We start from the raw sequence: 16071 nt of genomic DNA, 5'->3' as shown, positions 1-16071 counted from the left end.
TAGGGTTTTCCTGGGTTTATATTTGAATTGAAAAACAACAAGTTTAATTAACCGAGCAATGGCAGACTCCTTATTTGCCAAGCGATAATTAAGAGAAATTAGGTAATGTAGAATGCTTTTTTCCAAAGCTGATGTAAGGTTTAAACTGTAATTTTGGTACCATGCACAACCTTTGAACAATTTCAGAAAAATGTCCACCTTCATATATTTGGTTATCAACTTATCATCGCCTCACTTTCCATTACCTTCTTCTCTGGAAATGAGATTGAAGTTGATTTTTTCGAAAATCCTGATGTATCCATTTTAAACCGGTTAATTCGGTTAACCGATTAACCGGTCCGGTTAACCGGACCGATTAATCGGTTAACCGAATTAAAAATCGATTCGGTTTTCGGTTAGTTATTTCATCCTTAATCGATTCCGGTTAACCGGAAAATCGGTTCGATTATAACCGAACCGAACCGATTACCACCCCTACATACTGCGTCTGCCACTGGGGAAGGGTTAGCAATTTGGGGGACTAGGGTTTACAAAAGGTGGCGCTACCACTTGATACACGAGTGGCGGCCGACTTGTGTGTTGTTGTGAACAGAATGAGATGGAGAGGGGTTCCAATGCCTCTTAATTAAAAATAACATTAAGTATGTGGGACACACAATTTACCTCTTAATTTTAGTCTCATAAGTACCCATGCCCAAAAGAAACGAGCCATGAATATTGGGACGAAGGTAATATATACTTTTCAAAAATAGCATGTGATCCATATATTCTTTACACACATTAAATAAGTGATCTATACTCACTTTACACTCTTAACACATTATTCTTAATCACCGTGTTCAAAGTTTATGTGACAAGATAAGTTGGACGTGAGGAATATTAAGGTGAGAATTTGAGTCACTGTAAAAGTGAAATGAAGAATTATTATTGATTTTAATAATAATAATAATAATAATAATAATAATAATAATAATAAACCTTGAAGTATGGTGGGACCGTACTCGACCGATCCTCAGGCGACCGAGGTTCCACGAACCATTAAAAAAAGGAAACGAACCTAATTTTGGGCAGAACAAATTGTCTTATCGGGCATGCCCAATCTATAAAATCACTAGAATTTGAGAGGAATTCACGTACAAATTGAGTTAACTTTCTTTAAATCCGATTCGAAAGGGATAGAATCGAAGAAATATGATTATTTAAAAAGAAAAGAAATAAAATCAATAGAACTTAAGAAAAAAAACATGACAAATCAAATAGGAAGAAGAGAGTTTTTCCAATAGAACTTAAAAAGAATAGCGCCGACATTTGATTAATTTGAAACTTGGATGCACCGAGTTTTTCCAATTGGTTAATAATTTCTTTCAATTCTGTAAATAGGATATAACCACATTATTAGTACCCGATACTCTTGACAATATAAATCCATATAGTGCATGTTTGTTTGGAACTGATGATGATGATTATTATTATCATCATCATCAGCATCATCTCAGTTGATAATTTAATTTTAGAATTACGAGTCATGTGGTATTTATATTAATTAATGTACATTGTTGTTACTATAAAAGTGATTAGGGAATTTTTTATGCATATTAATTATAATTTAATTATTGTATCTATTAATTAATTATGTGTAATTAATCAATACCAATTGAAAATCCTAATATTTTTCTTGAAATTTCCAAACACCGAATAAAGAATCTATTATAATTAATTTTCTTTGAAATCATTTTACTAAGAATAATACAACTATTATAATTAATTTTCTTTGAAATCATTTTACTTTTCTATTAACCAAACGAGTAAACAACTATTAATACAATAACCCAAAAAATCCAACTCTGGATTATAAGTATTTAATACCTACCAAAACTGTATTTAACAACTTATTTGATTTTTGGGACCACTTCCTCTATATAAGATGAAAGACCTTGACAACAAAAACTCATCACAACTTGCACTTGCAAAGATATTAGAAGACATAAAAAATGATTTCCTCTTCAAAGTTCCAAAGCATTTTCCTCCTCTTATGTGTTTCATATTTATCAGTTATTATGGTTTCCCTAGTAAGTTATAATACATATTTTCTCCTCCAAAATAGATATATATTTTGTCTTAATTATTGTTTAATTTCTTTTCCATTTGACTTCTTTTCTTTCAGCCAACATTTTTTTTATTTCGATCGATGTAGTGCGATATATATCTACTATTGAAGTACAAAAATGATGGGAAAAAAAGTGTATAACATGAGGAATGATATGCTAGTCATTGCTTATGAAATTTTTTTGCGAGCATTACTATAATGTGTTTACTCTATGTCAGCATTATTCTTCTTTTCATGTTTTTATTTTATTTTAATACTTTGAAAATTATTATTGACATAATTTATTTGAAAACATGAATAAAAATAAAAAATCAATTTGTTCTCTTCCCTTATACTTCAAATAGTAATTAATAAAATGAATGAATCGAGCTTCGATTTTTATGCAATTTTATAAATTATGTATTGCCAATAATAATTTTCGGTGTATTAAAATCAAAATAAATATATAAAACAAAAAAAGAACAATACTAATAAAGGTTAAATGTGCGCGAGTAGTATATCATTTCCTGTAGAACAAAAGGAAACGAAAAAAAAAACATTTTTCTAATGATGATTTTTTTTTTTTTTTTTTTTTGAGAAGCATGTGATAATTACTTACATCATACATAGTACCTGATGCTTTCGATATTCTTTGTTTTATTAGGGTGATGAAACTAATGTCTCAGTTTCCTTATTTTCCCCGATATTGGCGAGTGATCAAGTTACGTGTGCAGTCCCTCAAGACAGTGAGTCTTTTTAATACAATTTTATTTTTTATCATCCTTTTTATATACATGAAATATTAATCCATTATGTATATATAGACTCACAAAATTTTAACAAAAAAAAAGGCAATTTTATTAACAAGTGTATAAATAAGCAACCACTTACTATATATAAAGTGATTTGAATCCTAATGTTATTGTTATAGAATATGAAATTGGTATTAATTTATCAAAGTTATTTGTTTTTTAAAATAGAGTTTATATTTAATGAAGAAGTAATTAATATTTAGATGGTTGATGTAGAATGTGCAAGTGAATGTAATCGTAGATGCTCCAACACACAGCACGTGAACAATTGTTTGTTGTTCTGCAACAAATGTTGTAACACATGCCTATGCGTGCCGCCGGGAACCTATGGAAACAAGGAATGCTGCCCCTGCTACAATAACTGGAAGACCAAGGAAGGAGGCCCCAAATGCCCTTAATTCTTTCTTATGTATCCACATTAATTATTTATACATTAATAAATTAAATGTGTAACATATATGATCGCTTAATTTGTTCAGACACTAAGATTACATATATATTACTCGTAGCAACTAAAGACAGACTCATAATTGATAAACTCAGTTGCTTATATTATATACACCAAAAATCAAACACCGGAAGGAAGCAAGCTAGCTAGGCAAAAATCTTTAACAACTAAACAAAAAAAGAAAATAATTAAAAAGAGAAGGCCATTCTCATTTCTCACACCCAATTATTTTTAAGAGCAAAATCATGCAGCCGGAAAGAAAATTCCCCGGCGGTATCTCGTGCAATCGTAACATCCTGTTCCTGTCCATCACTCGCTACGGTCTCCTCATCATCATCCGAATCCTCCTCCTCCAGCAACGGCGCCACGCGGTTCGTGATCTCGAGGTGCGCCTCCGTGGATGGTGCGGAGGGGGGCGACGTGGACATGGCTCGGGCCCTGATGCTGCCCACATTCGCGTTGTTGGCGCTTCTGTCCCAGAGGAAGACGTGGAGGAGGATGGGAACTCTGGTGTGGCGGTGCAACGACAGCTTCTGGCTGAGCGACACCGTGTCGAAGCAGCGGATGGCGCCCGTCGCAGACACCATCCACGGCAGCACCTTCTGGTTCGATATCCGGGACACCACCAGCAGCCGCGACGATTGGGACGCCTGCTTGTACAGGCTGCTGAGCCCCGACCGGGCCGAGGGCGCGTCGTGTGCGCCCTCGATCACCGACGATATGTAGATGAATCCCTCTTCGGTTCTGCTGATGGCGAATCCAAGCCTGGTGTCGGTGTCTTTGATCCTGATCTCAATGGGGATCTCCCCCGCGAGAGGGGAGAACCAGAGACGGACGGCTCGGACCACGCCCAGGTCCACGCCGTGGTAGTCTTCGAATCCGTAGAGGCTCGTGTTTGCGATGTTGGAGAGGTCCGAGAGGGATCCAGCGTTGACAGTGGAAGAAGCCGTGTCGCCGGAGATCTTGGTGAGAAGTGACTCGGTTTGGATGTTCATGAAGACGATGGGAACCCCGGAGGCCTGAGACGCGTTGATCCAAGCGTGGGCACGTGCGAGGGTGTCCTCGAGGTCGTTGTAGCGGGCGCTTGCTTTGTCGGAGGATTTGGGCAGGAAGAGGAGGGAGTAGAAGCTGCTGGAATTGGGGATGGAGAGCATCTCCACCAGCCTCCGCTCCCACGGATACGATACGTATCCGTCTTGGAGCGGACTTCTCTCTAATGCACTCACCATTCTTGACGTCCTTGAAGCTGCACAAAATTACTACTTGTTTTTAATTACTACTTTCATCAAAATTTCCAACCATATACATATATGCATAAAGCGTTTACTTTGGATCATAGACTAGGCAAATAATGAATTTTAAACTTGATTTATCATTTAATCCTTTAACGACTTAATTCATGTGTGTTATTATCTCTATGTATCATAGAGTCCATAATGCGAAAACTAAATAATTCTATTGGGATTTTCTGTTTACTTACTTTGATTTCGTTGTCATTTTGTCAATTGTGTACACGAATCAAGTTGACTCTTAGATAGTCAGAAAAATGTGGAATAATAAAATAGAAGAATTAAGAAACAGGTGGGATGGGCCTAGTGAAAGTGACTTCCACATTATAAGAAAAGGTGGGTGCAACAAGTTGAAATTTAGAATGTTTACACGTTTCTAGCATTCATCAAGTCAAAATATGCAGCACCAGTTAGCAAACCTTGGCCCTCTTGGATTGGTGTACGCATACAATATTCTATTAGAATTTTCCATCTCGCTTCTCAACTTTGCTATTTTCAAACCAATCGTCTACTTTACTTTTCAAATTAACCAACAACATGAACCAAAATCAAGTCTTGCAGCAGTCATAGTGATTAATAAATTGTAACCGTGAATCGTGATTAAGTAATTTTAATTCAATATTAATAAACGTTTCAATAAATTCTAATCAAAATTAATAAACCCCAACCGGAACTAATTATCTCTTTCAACAAAGAATTAATTTATTAACTAATTGCGGCCGTTCGCTGAGGAGTGTTTGCCAAAATGTGAAAGAGGTTATAACTAATCTATTTCGATATCCACCACTTGACCTTAACTCTGTTGATACCTTTTCTACAAGCCAATTAATGATGAATAAATTTTATAAATACTCTCACTTCATTTAACCTAATTATTTTCAACACCAGTATTTAGAAAAATAAGATTATAATGTAAATATGGATAGATTCAATTTAATATTAGTGTAAAGTGATTATACCTAAAAAAAGAGACTAAGTTAAGGACAACTCAAAAAAAAAAAAAAAAATTACAGCTCAAATCAAATGAGATGAAGAGAGAGAATATATGAATGTGACCACATATAATTTCCTACACTTGTATAAAACAAAATAATATGTACAGGTAGCATCCAATTAATTGGTGCACGCATCATCATCATAATGTTGAACTAAAAGTAAAACGGAAATAATGTTGGTCTAACGGTGGTGGTAGACTGATTAATGTTTAAGGTCAGAAATTTTGGATTCGAGTTCATCCTTGCGTCATTTTTAAATTTCTTTATCTAATTATATATTAATTAAAAAAAAGTAACACGGAATATATATAGTTCTCGTGCAATATCAATTACAAAACAAATAATTTCATTGAACAAGAAATGTAGTTCACATAAATTATGAAGAATATAGTATAAATTTGACAATAATGGAATGCTACCAAACTAGGTGATGAAAACAGGTATATTCAGCAAAAAATCAAGCAGCAATTATTCATCAAGGCAGGAAAAGTCAAGCAAGGAGATATTTTGTTCTGACCTTGCAAATCAAGGCACTCGGTCTCGGTCCGATCGATGAAGCCGACGGCATAGTTGGGGTCGTCGATGGCTCGGAGAACGTACTGCTTCCGGCCGACGAACTGGTCGCCGGGCACTATGCAGGCCTGCAGCTCGGCCAGGTCGGAGGAGCCCCGCCTGACCCGGACCCGTATGGACGTCTCCTTCTGCCTGAAGGAGCCGTGTAGGATCTTCTGGACGCCGGATTTCCCGTTTTTGAAGGGCGATTTGACAATCATGTTGCCGATTCTGAGTTCCTCCACTATGTCGCCCGTCTGCAGCATATCGCCGGTCCATTCGTCGGCTTTCGAGCTGCCCTTCAAGCACTCGATAGAAAGTACGATCGTCGAGCCTTTCGCCGGAGACGAGCTCGTCGACGAGAACTGGGAGCTGTCGGAGGAAGACGACGAAAACGGTGATCGATCCATTGGCATTTCACGGAAGGCTTTTTCGACTTCGTATATTCACTACTGCATCACAATTTTCTTTAATTTGGATGTGTTGTATATTTAATTGTATGTATGTATTAAGATATCTGGATCAGGGAAAAGGGATATATAGGAGATGGAGGTTTTCGTGAGAGAGAGCGAGAGAGAGAGAGAGAGAGAGATGATTTAAAAAGATTGTAGATATAGAAATGATTAAATGAATGGAAGTCGTTTGTTTTTAGAAGTTTCAGAGAAATTTTCCAAAAAAATAAAAACAAAGTAATTTTGAAAATAAAGCGACATCACTGGCAGTTTTCTAACCGAAGACAAGTCCACTATTGGTTGGGTTAGGGAATTTTTTTTACATTAAAATTAGAAATAAATAATGATAATATAATTGTATCATCATTTAAATTACATGACGATTCATTTAAAAAATAGTTAAATATGATTGCCTCATAACATTTCTCTTATCTATTATAATTGGGTAACTTGGGTTGCAATGTATGCTTAAATATAACTAGTTCGAGCTAATAGCTTGCACTAATTTATTCCTTGATCGCATGAGATAATTCTTTTACTTACCGTAAAAAGAGATAGATTTCGCTATCTATTATTCTTAGTTGTTGATGATTTTGGGATGTATATAATCAGGCCAAACGCATCATTAGATCACTATACTTTTTGGGTTTCAAAAAAAGATCACTATACTTTTGTATTTAGGGTCCCTATTAAAACTTAGGGCCTGTTTGATATGGGTTTATAGGTAGGATAAATTAAATTAATACAGATTAGTGTGATGTTTGATATCATATGCAGTTAATATGATCAACTCCTATTAACCAGGGGGCTTAGCCCACTGGCCACCGGATCCTCACTTAATTGAAGTGACCCGGGTTCGATCCCTCTTGGGAGCGAATTGGAGATTGGAGATATAAGGTGGATTTGGTGAATGGAGAGATAAGGTGGTTCTTGGAGTGGATGGGGAACTAATTACTAACATCTAACATGACTTTGACCGATCAAAAAAAAAAATGATCAACTCCTATTTAATCCCACTTCTCCATGCTATTTTGTGGGAATAACCCATACTAATAATCCACCCCTCCCCCCTTGGATAACTTTAATACTGCGAAGTTGGATAAAAATTCTGCTACCCTTCCTCACGCATATCGATGCAAATGCCCAAGTAATGGTGGACACACATGGTATTTTTAAAATTATATGAGGATAGTTTTGGTATTAGATAATATAATCCAACATAATCCTATGGATATCAAACACAATATAGGATTAAGTAGCCATGATATCAAACACCCATAAAATAGTATAAATCCACACTAATCCACACTAATTTTTCAAGATAATTTTAATCCTAATCAATCCTAAACTGCAAATCAAACGGACCCTTATTTTATTACATATCTGTACAATTTTTATATTTTAATAAGTTCTTATACTTTAACTTTTTATTTCATCTGATCCTTATTTATCGGATTTAATATAATTTAAATTTTCCAGTACCTTCATCATCATTTACTGTTATAATTTTTATATAAATTAACAATTAAATTTTAAAATTATATACTCCCTCCGTCCATGAAAGAACTTCTTAGGAGGGAGTGACACGGGTTTTAAGAAAAAATATTGTTGAGTGTATTGAGAGTGGATAAAAGGTAGTTGGGTGTATTGAGAGTGGTGAAAAAGTGTTATAATTAATATTTGGAGTTGTGAAAAGTGAAAAGTAAGAGGATTATAAGTGGTGGGGTATAGTCCAAAAGTAGGTAGGAAGTTCTTTTGTGGACGTCCTAAAAAGGAAAGATAGAAAGTTTTTTCGTGGACGGAGGGAGTAAGTATTATACTGGACTCAAACCTGAAACTTTTGACTTCAGATATTAACCACTTACTCTTAGACCAACATAATACATATCATCATTTATTATTTAACTTAATTACATGTCATATCCTAATTAAAAATTTAATGTAATAATTATTAAAAAAAAAAAAAAGGCTCACAACAGTTACACTCTCTTCTCTTTCACTCTTAAAACCTCCATGGCACCGACACCCTCATATTTTCTTTGATCACTCTCTTTTCTTTCACCTCTATAGGCACTACCATTTCACCACTTTTGACACTCAATCACTCTTGATTTATAGCACAAATGCAATCATGTATGGCCGCATCATCCTCCTCTTTCACCCTAGTTTCAGTCTCCTCTTTCACCCTTGTTAGTATATATATACTTGTAAATTAAGTTGAAATTTTATGTCATAAAGTATGAGTGCCTTCATGAGTGTAACGTTGAAATGTATAATATAGACAATTTTCTTATGGGACTTGATCTCTTATGCAAGACAATTTCTTTATTTAAGGAACAAAATTATACAAAGAATGTATCTTGTCCAGCTCACAAATTAATATCTAGAGTTTGAAGAGTGTTTAAAGACCATTTCTCATTCAGAAAATGTGAAGATAAATTATTCTCTCATCTAATAAGACTACCAACTTGAACAAAGTTAATTACAAGAAAACGCGGCTCTAACGACCGAATTTTCGGTCGTTAAAGTCGAAAAAACGGTCGTTACAGACCTAACGACCGAAACAACGACCGAAAACTGTGGTCGCCATTTTGTTCGTCGTGTGCTCTTCAACGACCGTTTTTTTTCGGTCGTTGAAATTCAACGACCGAAATTTAATTATAACGACCGTTTATTCGGTCTTTAAAACCGTAGCCAAGCTCCCAGGGACGACGAAAATCAGGGATTAGCGACCGAAATTCGGTCGTTGATCAACGACCGTTTTAAAACGGTCGTTGGTGATCTCAGAAGATCAACGACCGTTTTAAAACGGTCGTTGATCAACGACCGAATTACGGTCGCGAAGCCCTGATTTTCGGTCGTTAAACAACGACCGTTATTAAAACGGTCGTTGCTCTTCCGAAAGAATTAACGACCGTTTTTAACTCGGTCGTTGTTTAAAGACCGAAATTTCGGTCGTTATAGGTCGTTTTTCCTGTTTTTTCCGTCATTTCTTAACGACCGTTTTTTTTTAAAATTTCGGTCGTTTTTTTGTTTTTTTGTTTTGTATTCCTGTTTTCAATTATATAGCAATCTATAAATTATTCAAAATCATGAAGATGAGCAAAGTAGAAAGACATCAAATATAACAAAGTAGCAAATCATAAAATATGTCAACAAGTTTAGAAATTCAGTATTCAAAGTATAGTATCAAACAAACGATAGTAAATAATATAATCAGAGGTCCGGGTGGGTCCCATCAGAGGCGTCGGAGGGGGACTGTGCATGATATCCTCGCATGAGGAGGGCGATCTGGGCTTGCATCTCCTGTATAGCCTTGCTCTGAGCCTCCTCGCTCGCTCTCCTGACCTCTAGCTCCCTCTGTGTGGAGCTCAGCTCCTCCCTCAATGTAATGAGCTCATCTCTCGAGGCAACAGGGAAAGGAAACTGGGAGGTGCTAGTGGAGTGCGTGCTCGACGAATCGCCGCTCTCAGTAATCGCCCTAGACATCATCATGCCTAATCCCATGATGCGCCCCCTCGAATCAGGAGCGACGACCTCTCGGAAGATGCGCTCTACATCTACGGGCGTGACGTCTTCCTGTGTTTGGCGAAGCTCTGCCAATCGCCTCTCGACCTCCAACTACAATACAAAAATAGTTAGAATAGTTGTAAAATAATTTATTCGAACAAAGGAATTTAAACATACTAAATTAACGTCATACCCCGTGCTGCGCAGGTCGTCCAGCGGTATACTGTCCATTCTTATAATGCATCCGTCGAAAAGTCGCCCAAGTAGCCTCGTCAAAAGAAATATTGCTCTCCCGAGCCTGACAAAACACATTAAAAATATAAGTAACAATTTAGTAATGCATAAAAATTTTAAATAAAACGTTGTAAAGTTACCAGATGCTCAGCATGATCTAAAGCACTGCGCGACCCTCCATGATGGATAGCCATCCCTGTACCCGGACCGCCTGGCTCTGAGCGGCGATTCCTGGACGCCTGAGCAGACCTTGCCTGAGTAGCAGGCAAAGCCCAATAAGCCCTCCAAGCTGCCTCAATGTTAGGCTGAAGATATTCAATCTTCTTCTTATGTATCAACAGGACCTTCTTGCAATTGCTGATGTAATCCTTGTACGCCACTCGAGCTGACTTAACCCACGCTTTCTTAATAACATGCCTGGTATGTTGCGTTTTATCCCAACAAAATGCTTTCTATTTAAAGATATTGCAAATAAGAAAAAAATTAGTATTGTGATTGTTTGTTTAGAATATAAAAATTGTATATGAGATGATCGTACCTCAAACTCATCAAAATAAAAATCCCTCATCCCCTCAGTCAAATTCTTCCAATTGGTGCCACTTTCATGTGGCATACCTTGAAAGCTATCAGTCGCCCTAGCCCGAATAGCTCCAGTCGGCCTCAGAATACTTAAAGTGTTGAAATTAAATTTAGAATTAATGTACAAAACAATTTGAAGTTAACTGATACATTGTGAAACGTACCTACGAGTGAAATAAACCCATGTCCGCCCATCACTAGCAACACGTTCCTCCTCCACATTAGGGTTTTCATCCACTGGCGGCCTATTATCGAAAATAGGACCAGAACCGGATGGACCCGAACCAGATGGAGTAGAACCGGATGGACCCGAACCAGATGGAGTAGAACCGGATGGATTAGACCCGGATTGAGTAATAACAACAGAATGCTGTAGCCTCTTCCACAAGATAAGCATTTGTAATTGATCCTTCAACTTTGGCTTTGTTTTTAACTGTTTTCTTCAACTTTCCCAAGTACCTCTCAAATGGATACATCCATCTATACTGTACAGGGCCTGCCATCATAGCCTCATCGGCCAAGTGTATTGGAAGATGCTCCATAGAGTCGAAGAAACTAGGAGGGAAGATTCTTTCCAACTTACAGAGAATGACAGGAATATTTTTTTGCATCTGAAGAAGATTGTCAACTTGAATGTTTGGTGAAGTCAAATCTTTGAAAAAGAGACAAAGATCTGTAATTGTTTTCCACACATTGAATGGTAGAAGATCTTTTAGTGCGACCGGCAATACTCGTTGCATCATCACGTGACAATCGTGACTCTTCATACCAAACATTTGAAGTGTACTCAAGTTGACACATCTACCCAACGAGGATACATAGCCATCAGGAAATCTAAGCCCTTCAATCCACTTAAGTAAGATTCTTTTCTCATCATTATCAAGCATATAACATGCTTTAGGGTACTTTCCTGTTTGTTCATTGGCTTCTAACTCAGGTCTGCGACAAAACCTATTCAATTCTTCGCGAGATTTGGCCGTATCCTTTGTTTTGCCTTTAGTGTTCATAATGGTGTTGAACAAATTATCAAAGACGTTCTTTTCTATATGCATAACATCAAGATTATGACGTATAAGCAACGAACTCCAATATGGCAAATCCCAGAATATACTTTTTTTCCTCCAACCTGATTCATAAGTTCTTTGTCGTTTAGATATCCGTAATCGAGTCTCTTCAACTGTCAATTCTGTTACTTTTTTAATCCCCAATCCCTCAATCTCAGCCAACAACTGGTACCCATTTTTTGTTTGTGGAGGACCTTTTCTTACTTGAGCATTTTTTATAAACGCATATTTGTTGCGTCGAAAAGGATGATCAGTGGGTAAGAACCTCCTATGACAGTCAAACCAGGATTGTTTACCACTCAAAGGTAATCGAAAAGAATCTGTATCATCACAACAACGTGGACATGCCAATCTACCAGCTGTACTCCAACCAGAAAGCATAGAATAAGCGGGAAAGTCACTAATTGTCCACAAAAGTGCAGCACGCATTTGGAAATTATTCTTCAATGATATGTCATACGCTTGGACACCCACTTCCCAAAGATGAGATAACTCAGCAATCAACGGTTGAAGAAAAACATCAATCATATCCTTTGGATTGTGTGGCCCAGGGACGACAGCAGTGAGAAATATGTGTTGTTCTCTCATGCACATCCAAGGAGGAAGATTGTATGGAGTAAGTAGGATTGGCCATGAGGAATATTGCTTTCCAAAATTGTTGAATGGCGAGAATCCGTCAGTACAAAGCCCCAATCTCACATTTCTGACCTCAGCCGCAAAATCAGGAAATGTGTTGTCAAAATGTTTCCATGCAGGTGAGTCTGCAGGGTGTCTCATCACACCATCATTAACTGATGTAGCATGCCATCGCATATCAGCTGCTGTTGCTTTAGATGCATATAACCTTTGCAATCTTGGAGTGATGGGAAAGTAATGCATCTGACTTACTGCAACTAGGCGTCGTTGACGACTACCACTGGGACCAGAAGATTCTTTGTAACGGTTTGCATCGCAAAACTTACACTCGTTCAAGCTTTCATCATCCCCCCAAAAAAGCATACAATTATTACGACAACAATCAATCTTCTCAACTGGCAAACCCATCCCACGAAGCAATTTCTTTGCACTGTAGAAATCTCCAGTCACCAAATTATTATCGGGAACTATTTCTTTAATCAACTCCAAAATCTGATCAAAACATCGCTCAGACATATTATTATCAGATTTTAAACTCATCAATCGAGCTACAAGAGATAATTGGGTATGGGTTTTACAGCCAGGCCACAACTCTCTATCAGCCGCCTTTAACATATCATACAAATGTTGGGCTGTTGGGTTTGGAGATTCTTCAATTAGATCATCGACATTGTGAAATTGAGCTGTCGCTACATCCATCACCATCGTCTCATAACGATTAACTTCTCTATCTTCCTCAATGGTTACAATACGCCTAGCAACATCAGGGACTTGCACTAACGCTTCACCATGCATCGTCCATATATGGTATCTAGGGATAAAACCATTCTTTGCCAAGTGAACCCTAACAGTCATTGGAGTATCAAATTTTTTGTTCTTACATTTCGTGCATGGGCATTTGATCTTATTTCCAATCATTAAGTCCGGTCGAGAAAGTGCATAATGGATAAATACTTCCAATCCATCCATGAACTCTCCTGTTAGACTACCTTGAGCATATCGCCTATACATCCACCCTCTATCTAAACTCATGTTTATATTTCCTGCATTCATATATTATTAATGTTTTAATTAGTTCACACATTAGATATAAAATTAAGATGATGAATAAGAGTGGAAATTAAGATTAGAAATTAAGATTAAGATTAAGATAAGGATTAGGAATTAAGATTAAGATTATGAAATGAGATTAATATTTGGATTAGGAATTAAGATTAAGATTAGGATTATGAAAGGAGATTAAGATTAGTATTTGGAATTAAAATTAAGAGTATGATTAAGAAAGGAGATTAAGATTTGGATTAGGAATTAAGAACTCAAATAAGGTCGGAGATTAGGATTATAGAAGGATGACCGAAGATTACGATTAGGATTTCAAGAAGGATGATTGAAGATTGAAATTTCAACACAACAACAAAACCAAGGCGGTAGTCATTGCTACCGCCTCCGCCTCTCCCCCACCGGCGGCCCAAACTCCAATTAATCACAATCATACTTAATCGCCTCTCCCCCACCGGCGAAACTATCATGCTTAATTATAATTAAAACATGCTCAACGCAATTAATCATGCTAAATCATATATTTCGCCTCTCCCCCACCGGCGATAAAGCGAATTAAATAAATTTAAACATTATAAGTTCTTTAAATAGAAATTAAGCTTCCTAAGTTCTTTAAATAGAAATGAACCTAACTAAGTTCTTTAAATAGAAATGAACCTAACTAAGTTCTTTAAATAGAGATTAACCTAACTAAGTTCTTTAACTAAATCTAATATATATAAACCTAACTAAGTTATTTAAATAAATCTAATATTTACAAATAAACCTAACTAAGTTCTTTAAATAAATCTTATAAAATAAATTATCTTACTAAGTTCTTGTTCTTTAAACAAATCAAATACAAATGAACATATATATAATTAACATATAATTTCACATTACATTCAAACTAAATTCACATTAATTCACATATACTATACAACACAACAACCAAATTTCACATTAATTCATACTAATATAATTAACATAAATTTGAAACATAGCCTACATTAATTCACATATAATTTATACTAAGTTCTATGTAAATTTCACATTAATTCACATATAATTAACCTAAATTCATATATACTAACATATCAATATTAACCTAAATTCAAATTAATAGCCTACATTATATAAGTTACACGAACTAACCTACAATCTCTTATTCCGGCAACGGCAGGAGCTTTCCGGCGAGGGCAGGGGCGGTCCGGCGAGGGCAGGGGGCTGGGAATTAGAGTTAGGGTTAATAATTGATGAAATCTATAAAAAATAATTAATTAGGGTTAGGATGAATAATTAATTAACTTACCGTAGAGTATCACGTCGACGGAGAGCAGCGGCGTCGGACGGAGAGCGGCGGCGGCGGCGCGTCGGACGGAGAGGAGCAGCAGCGGTCGCGTCGCGTCGGACGGAGAGAAGCAGCAGCGGTCGCGTCGGACGGAGAGGAGCAGCAGCGGCGGCGTCCGGTGGAGGTGGCCGTTCGATGGACGGAGGCGGCGGTGTCGGGAACGGCGAAATCGGCGGAAGGAGGTGGAGAATCGGAGGAGGAAAGGGTGGAGAAGAAAATGGGGGAAAAATTAGAAAACCTAAGTTAAGTCCGCGAATTCAACGACCGAATTTCAATTTAACGACCGTTTTTCGGTCGTTGCTAATTTTAATTAAAATATTAATAATTTTCGGTATACAACGACCGAAACACGGTCGTTATAAATAATTATTTCGGTCGTTAATATTAAATATATTTAAATAAATTAAAATACAACGACCGTTAAAAAACGGTCGTTAAATATTTCCGAAAACTTAAAAATATCAGAACTCAAATTTAAATAAATTAAAATACAACGACCGTTAGAAACGGTCGTTACATTAAAAATATATCAAAATTCAAAAAAAAAACCAACGACCGTAAAAACGGTCGTAGTTACGGTCGTTATAAGTTAACGACCGTTTCGTTCGGTCGTAGGAAATAAAAAAAAATAAGATTTAAAATATTAAACAAAACGGTCGTTAATATTAAAATTTCGGTCGTTACGGCCGCCTTTTTAACGACCGAAATTTTCGGTCGTTAATTTCGGTCGTTGGAGTCGCTGTTTCTTGTAGTGTTACTAACATCTAACATGACTTTGACCGATCAAAAAAAAAATGATCAACTCCTATTTAATCCCACTTCTCCATGCTATTTTGTGGGAATAACCCATACTAATAATCCACCCCTCCCCCCTTGGATAACTTTAATACTGCGAAGTTGGATAAAAATTCTGCTACCCTTCCTCACGCATATCGATGCAAATGCCCAAGTAATGGTGGACACACATGGTATTTTTAAAATTATATGAGGATAGTTTTGGTATTAGATAATATAATCCAACATAA

General features: G+C 36.7%; 3 protein-coding genes across 3 annotated transcripts; all 3 read right to left on the bottom strand.

Moving 5' to 3' along the window:
• Positions 1–3428: 3428 nt before the first annotated feature.
• Positions 3429–6995, bottom strand: LOC131014334 (uncharacterized). The gene is made up of 2 exons (XM_057942266.1): positions 6148–6995; positions 3429–4592 (listed from the first exon to the last, which is right to left on the bottom strand). The coding sequence occupies exons 1-2, from the start codon at positions 6596–6598 to the stop codon at positions 3562–3564; spliced, it is 1482 nt and encodes a 493-aa protein (XP_057798249.1). The 5' UTR covers positions 6599–6995; the 3' UTR covers positions 3429–3561.
• Positions 6996–9733: 2738 nt separating this feature from the next.
• LOC131014333 (uncharacterized) lies at positions 9734–11284 on the bottom strand. The gene is made up of 5 exons (XM_057942265.1): positions 11122–11284; positions 10917–11046; positions 10519–10830; positions 10338–10442; positions 9734–10255 (listed from the first exon to the last, which is right to left on the bottom strand). Exons 2-5 carry the CDS (start codon positions 10989–10991, stop codon positions 9851–9853), a joined length of 897 nt encoding a protein of 298 aa, XP_057798248.1. The 5' UTR covers positions 10992–11046; positions 11122–11284; the 3' UTR covers positions 9734–9850.
• Positions 11285–11295: 11 nt separating this feature from the next.
• On the bottom strand, positions 11296–15776 carry LOC131018985 (uncharacterized). Its single transcript, XM_057947670.1, has 3 exons — positions 15008–15776; positions 14851–14922; positions 11296–13700 (listed from the first exon to the last, which is right to left on the bottom strand). Exon 3 carries the CDS (start codon positions 13687–13689, stop codon positions 11296–11298), a length of 2394 nt encoding a protein of 797 aa, XP_057803653.1. The 5' UTR covers positions 13690–13700; positions 14851–14922; positions 15008–15776.
• Positions 15777–16071: the final 295 nt, after the last annotated feature.

This window comes from Salvia miltiorrhiza, chromosome 3 (genome assembly GCF_028751815.1).
Source record: "Salvia miltiorrhiza cultivar Shanhuang (shh) chromosome 3, IMPLAD_Smil_shh, whole genome shotgun sequence".
NCBI lineage: Eukaryota > Viridiplantae > Streptophyta > Magnoliopsida > Lamiales > Lamiaceae > Salvia > Salvia miltiorrhiza.
Note: the sequence above shows the minus strand (reverse complement) of the source record. Positions and strands in the feature narration are given on the sequence as shown.

Coding starts and splice junctions, on each gene's coding strand:
- LOC131014334 (XM_057942266.1), bottom strand. CDS start 6,598: ATGCCAATGGATCGATCACCGTTTTCGTCGTCTTCCTCCGACAGCTCC. Junction 4,593..6,147: donor CGAGTGCCTTGATTTGCAAG/GTCAGAACAAAA, acceptor AATTTTGTGCAG/CTTCAAGGACGTCAAGAATG.
- LOC131014333 (XM_057942265.1), bottom strand. CDS start 10,991: ATGCCACATGAAAGTGGCACCAATTGGAAGAATTTGACTGAGGGGATG. Junction 10,443..10,518: donor TAGATCATGCTGAGCATCTG/GTAACTTTACAA, acceptor GTGTTTTGTCAG/GCTCGGGAGAGCAATATTTC. Junction 10,256..10,337: donor GACGACCTGCGCAGCACGGG/GTATGACGTTAA, acceptor TTTGTATTGTAG/TTGGAGGTCGAGAGGCGATT.
- LOC131018985 (XM_057947670.1), bottom strand. CDS start 13,689: ATGAGTTTAGATAGAGGGTGGATGTATAGGCGATATGCTCAAGGTAGT.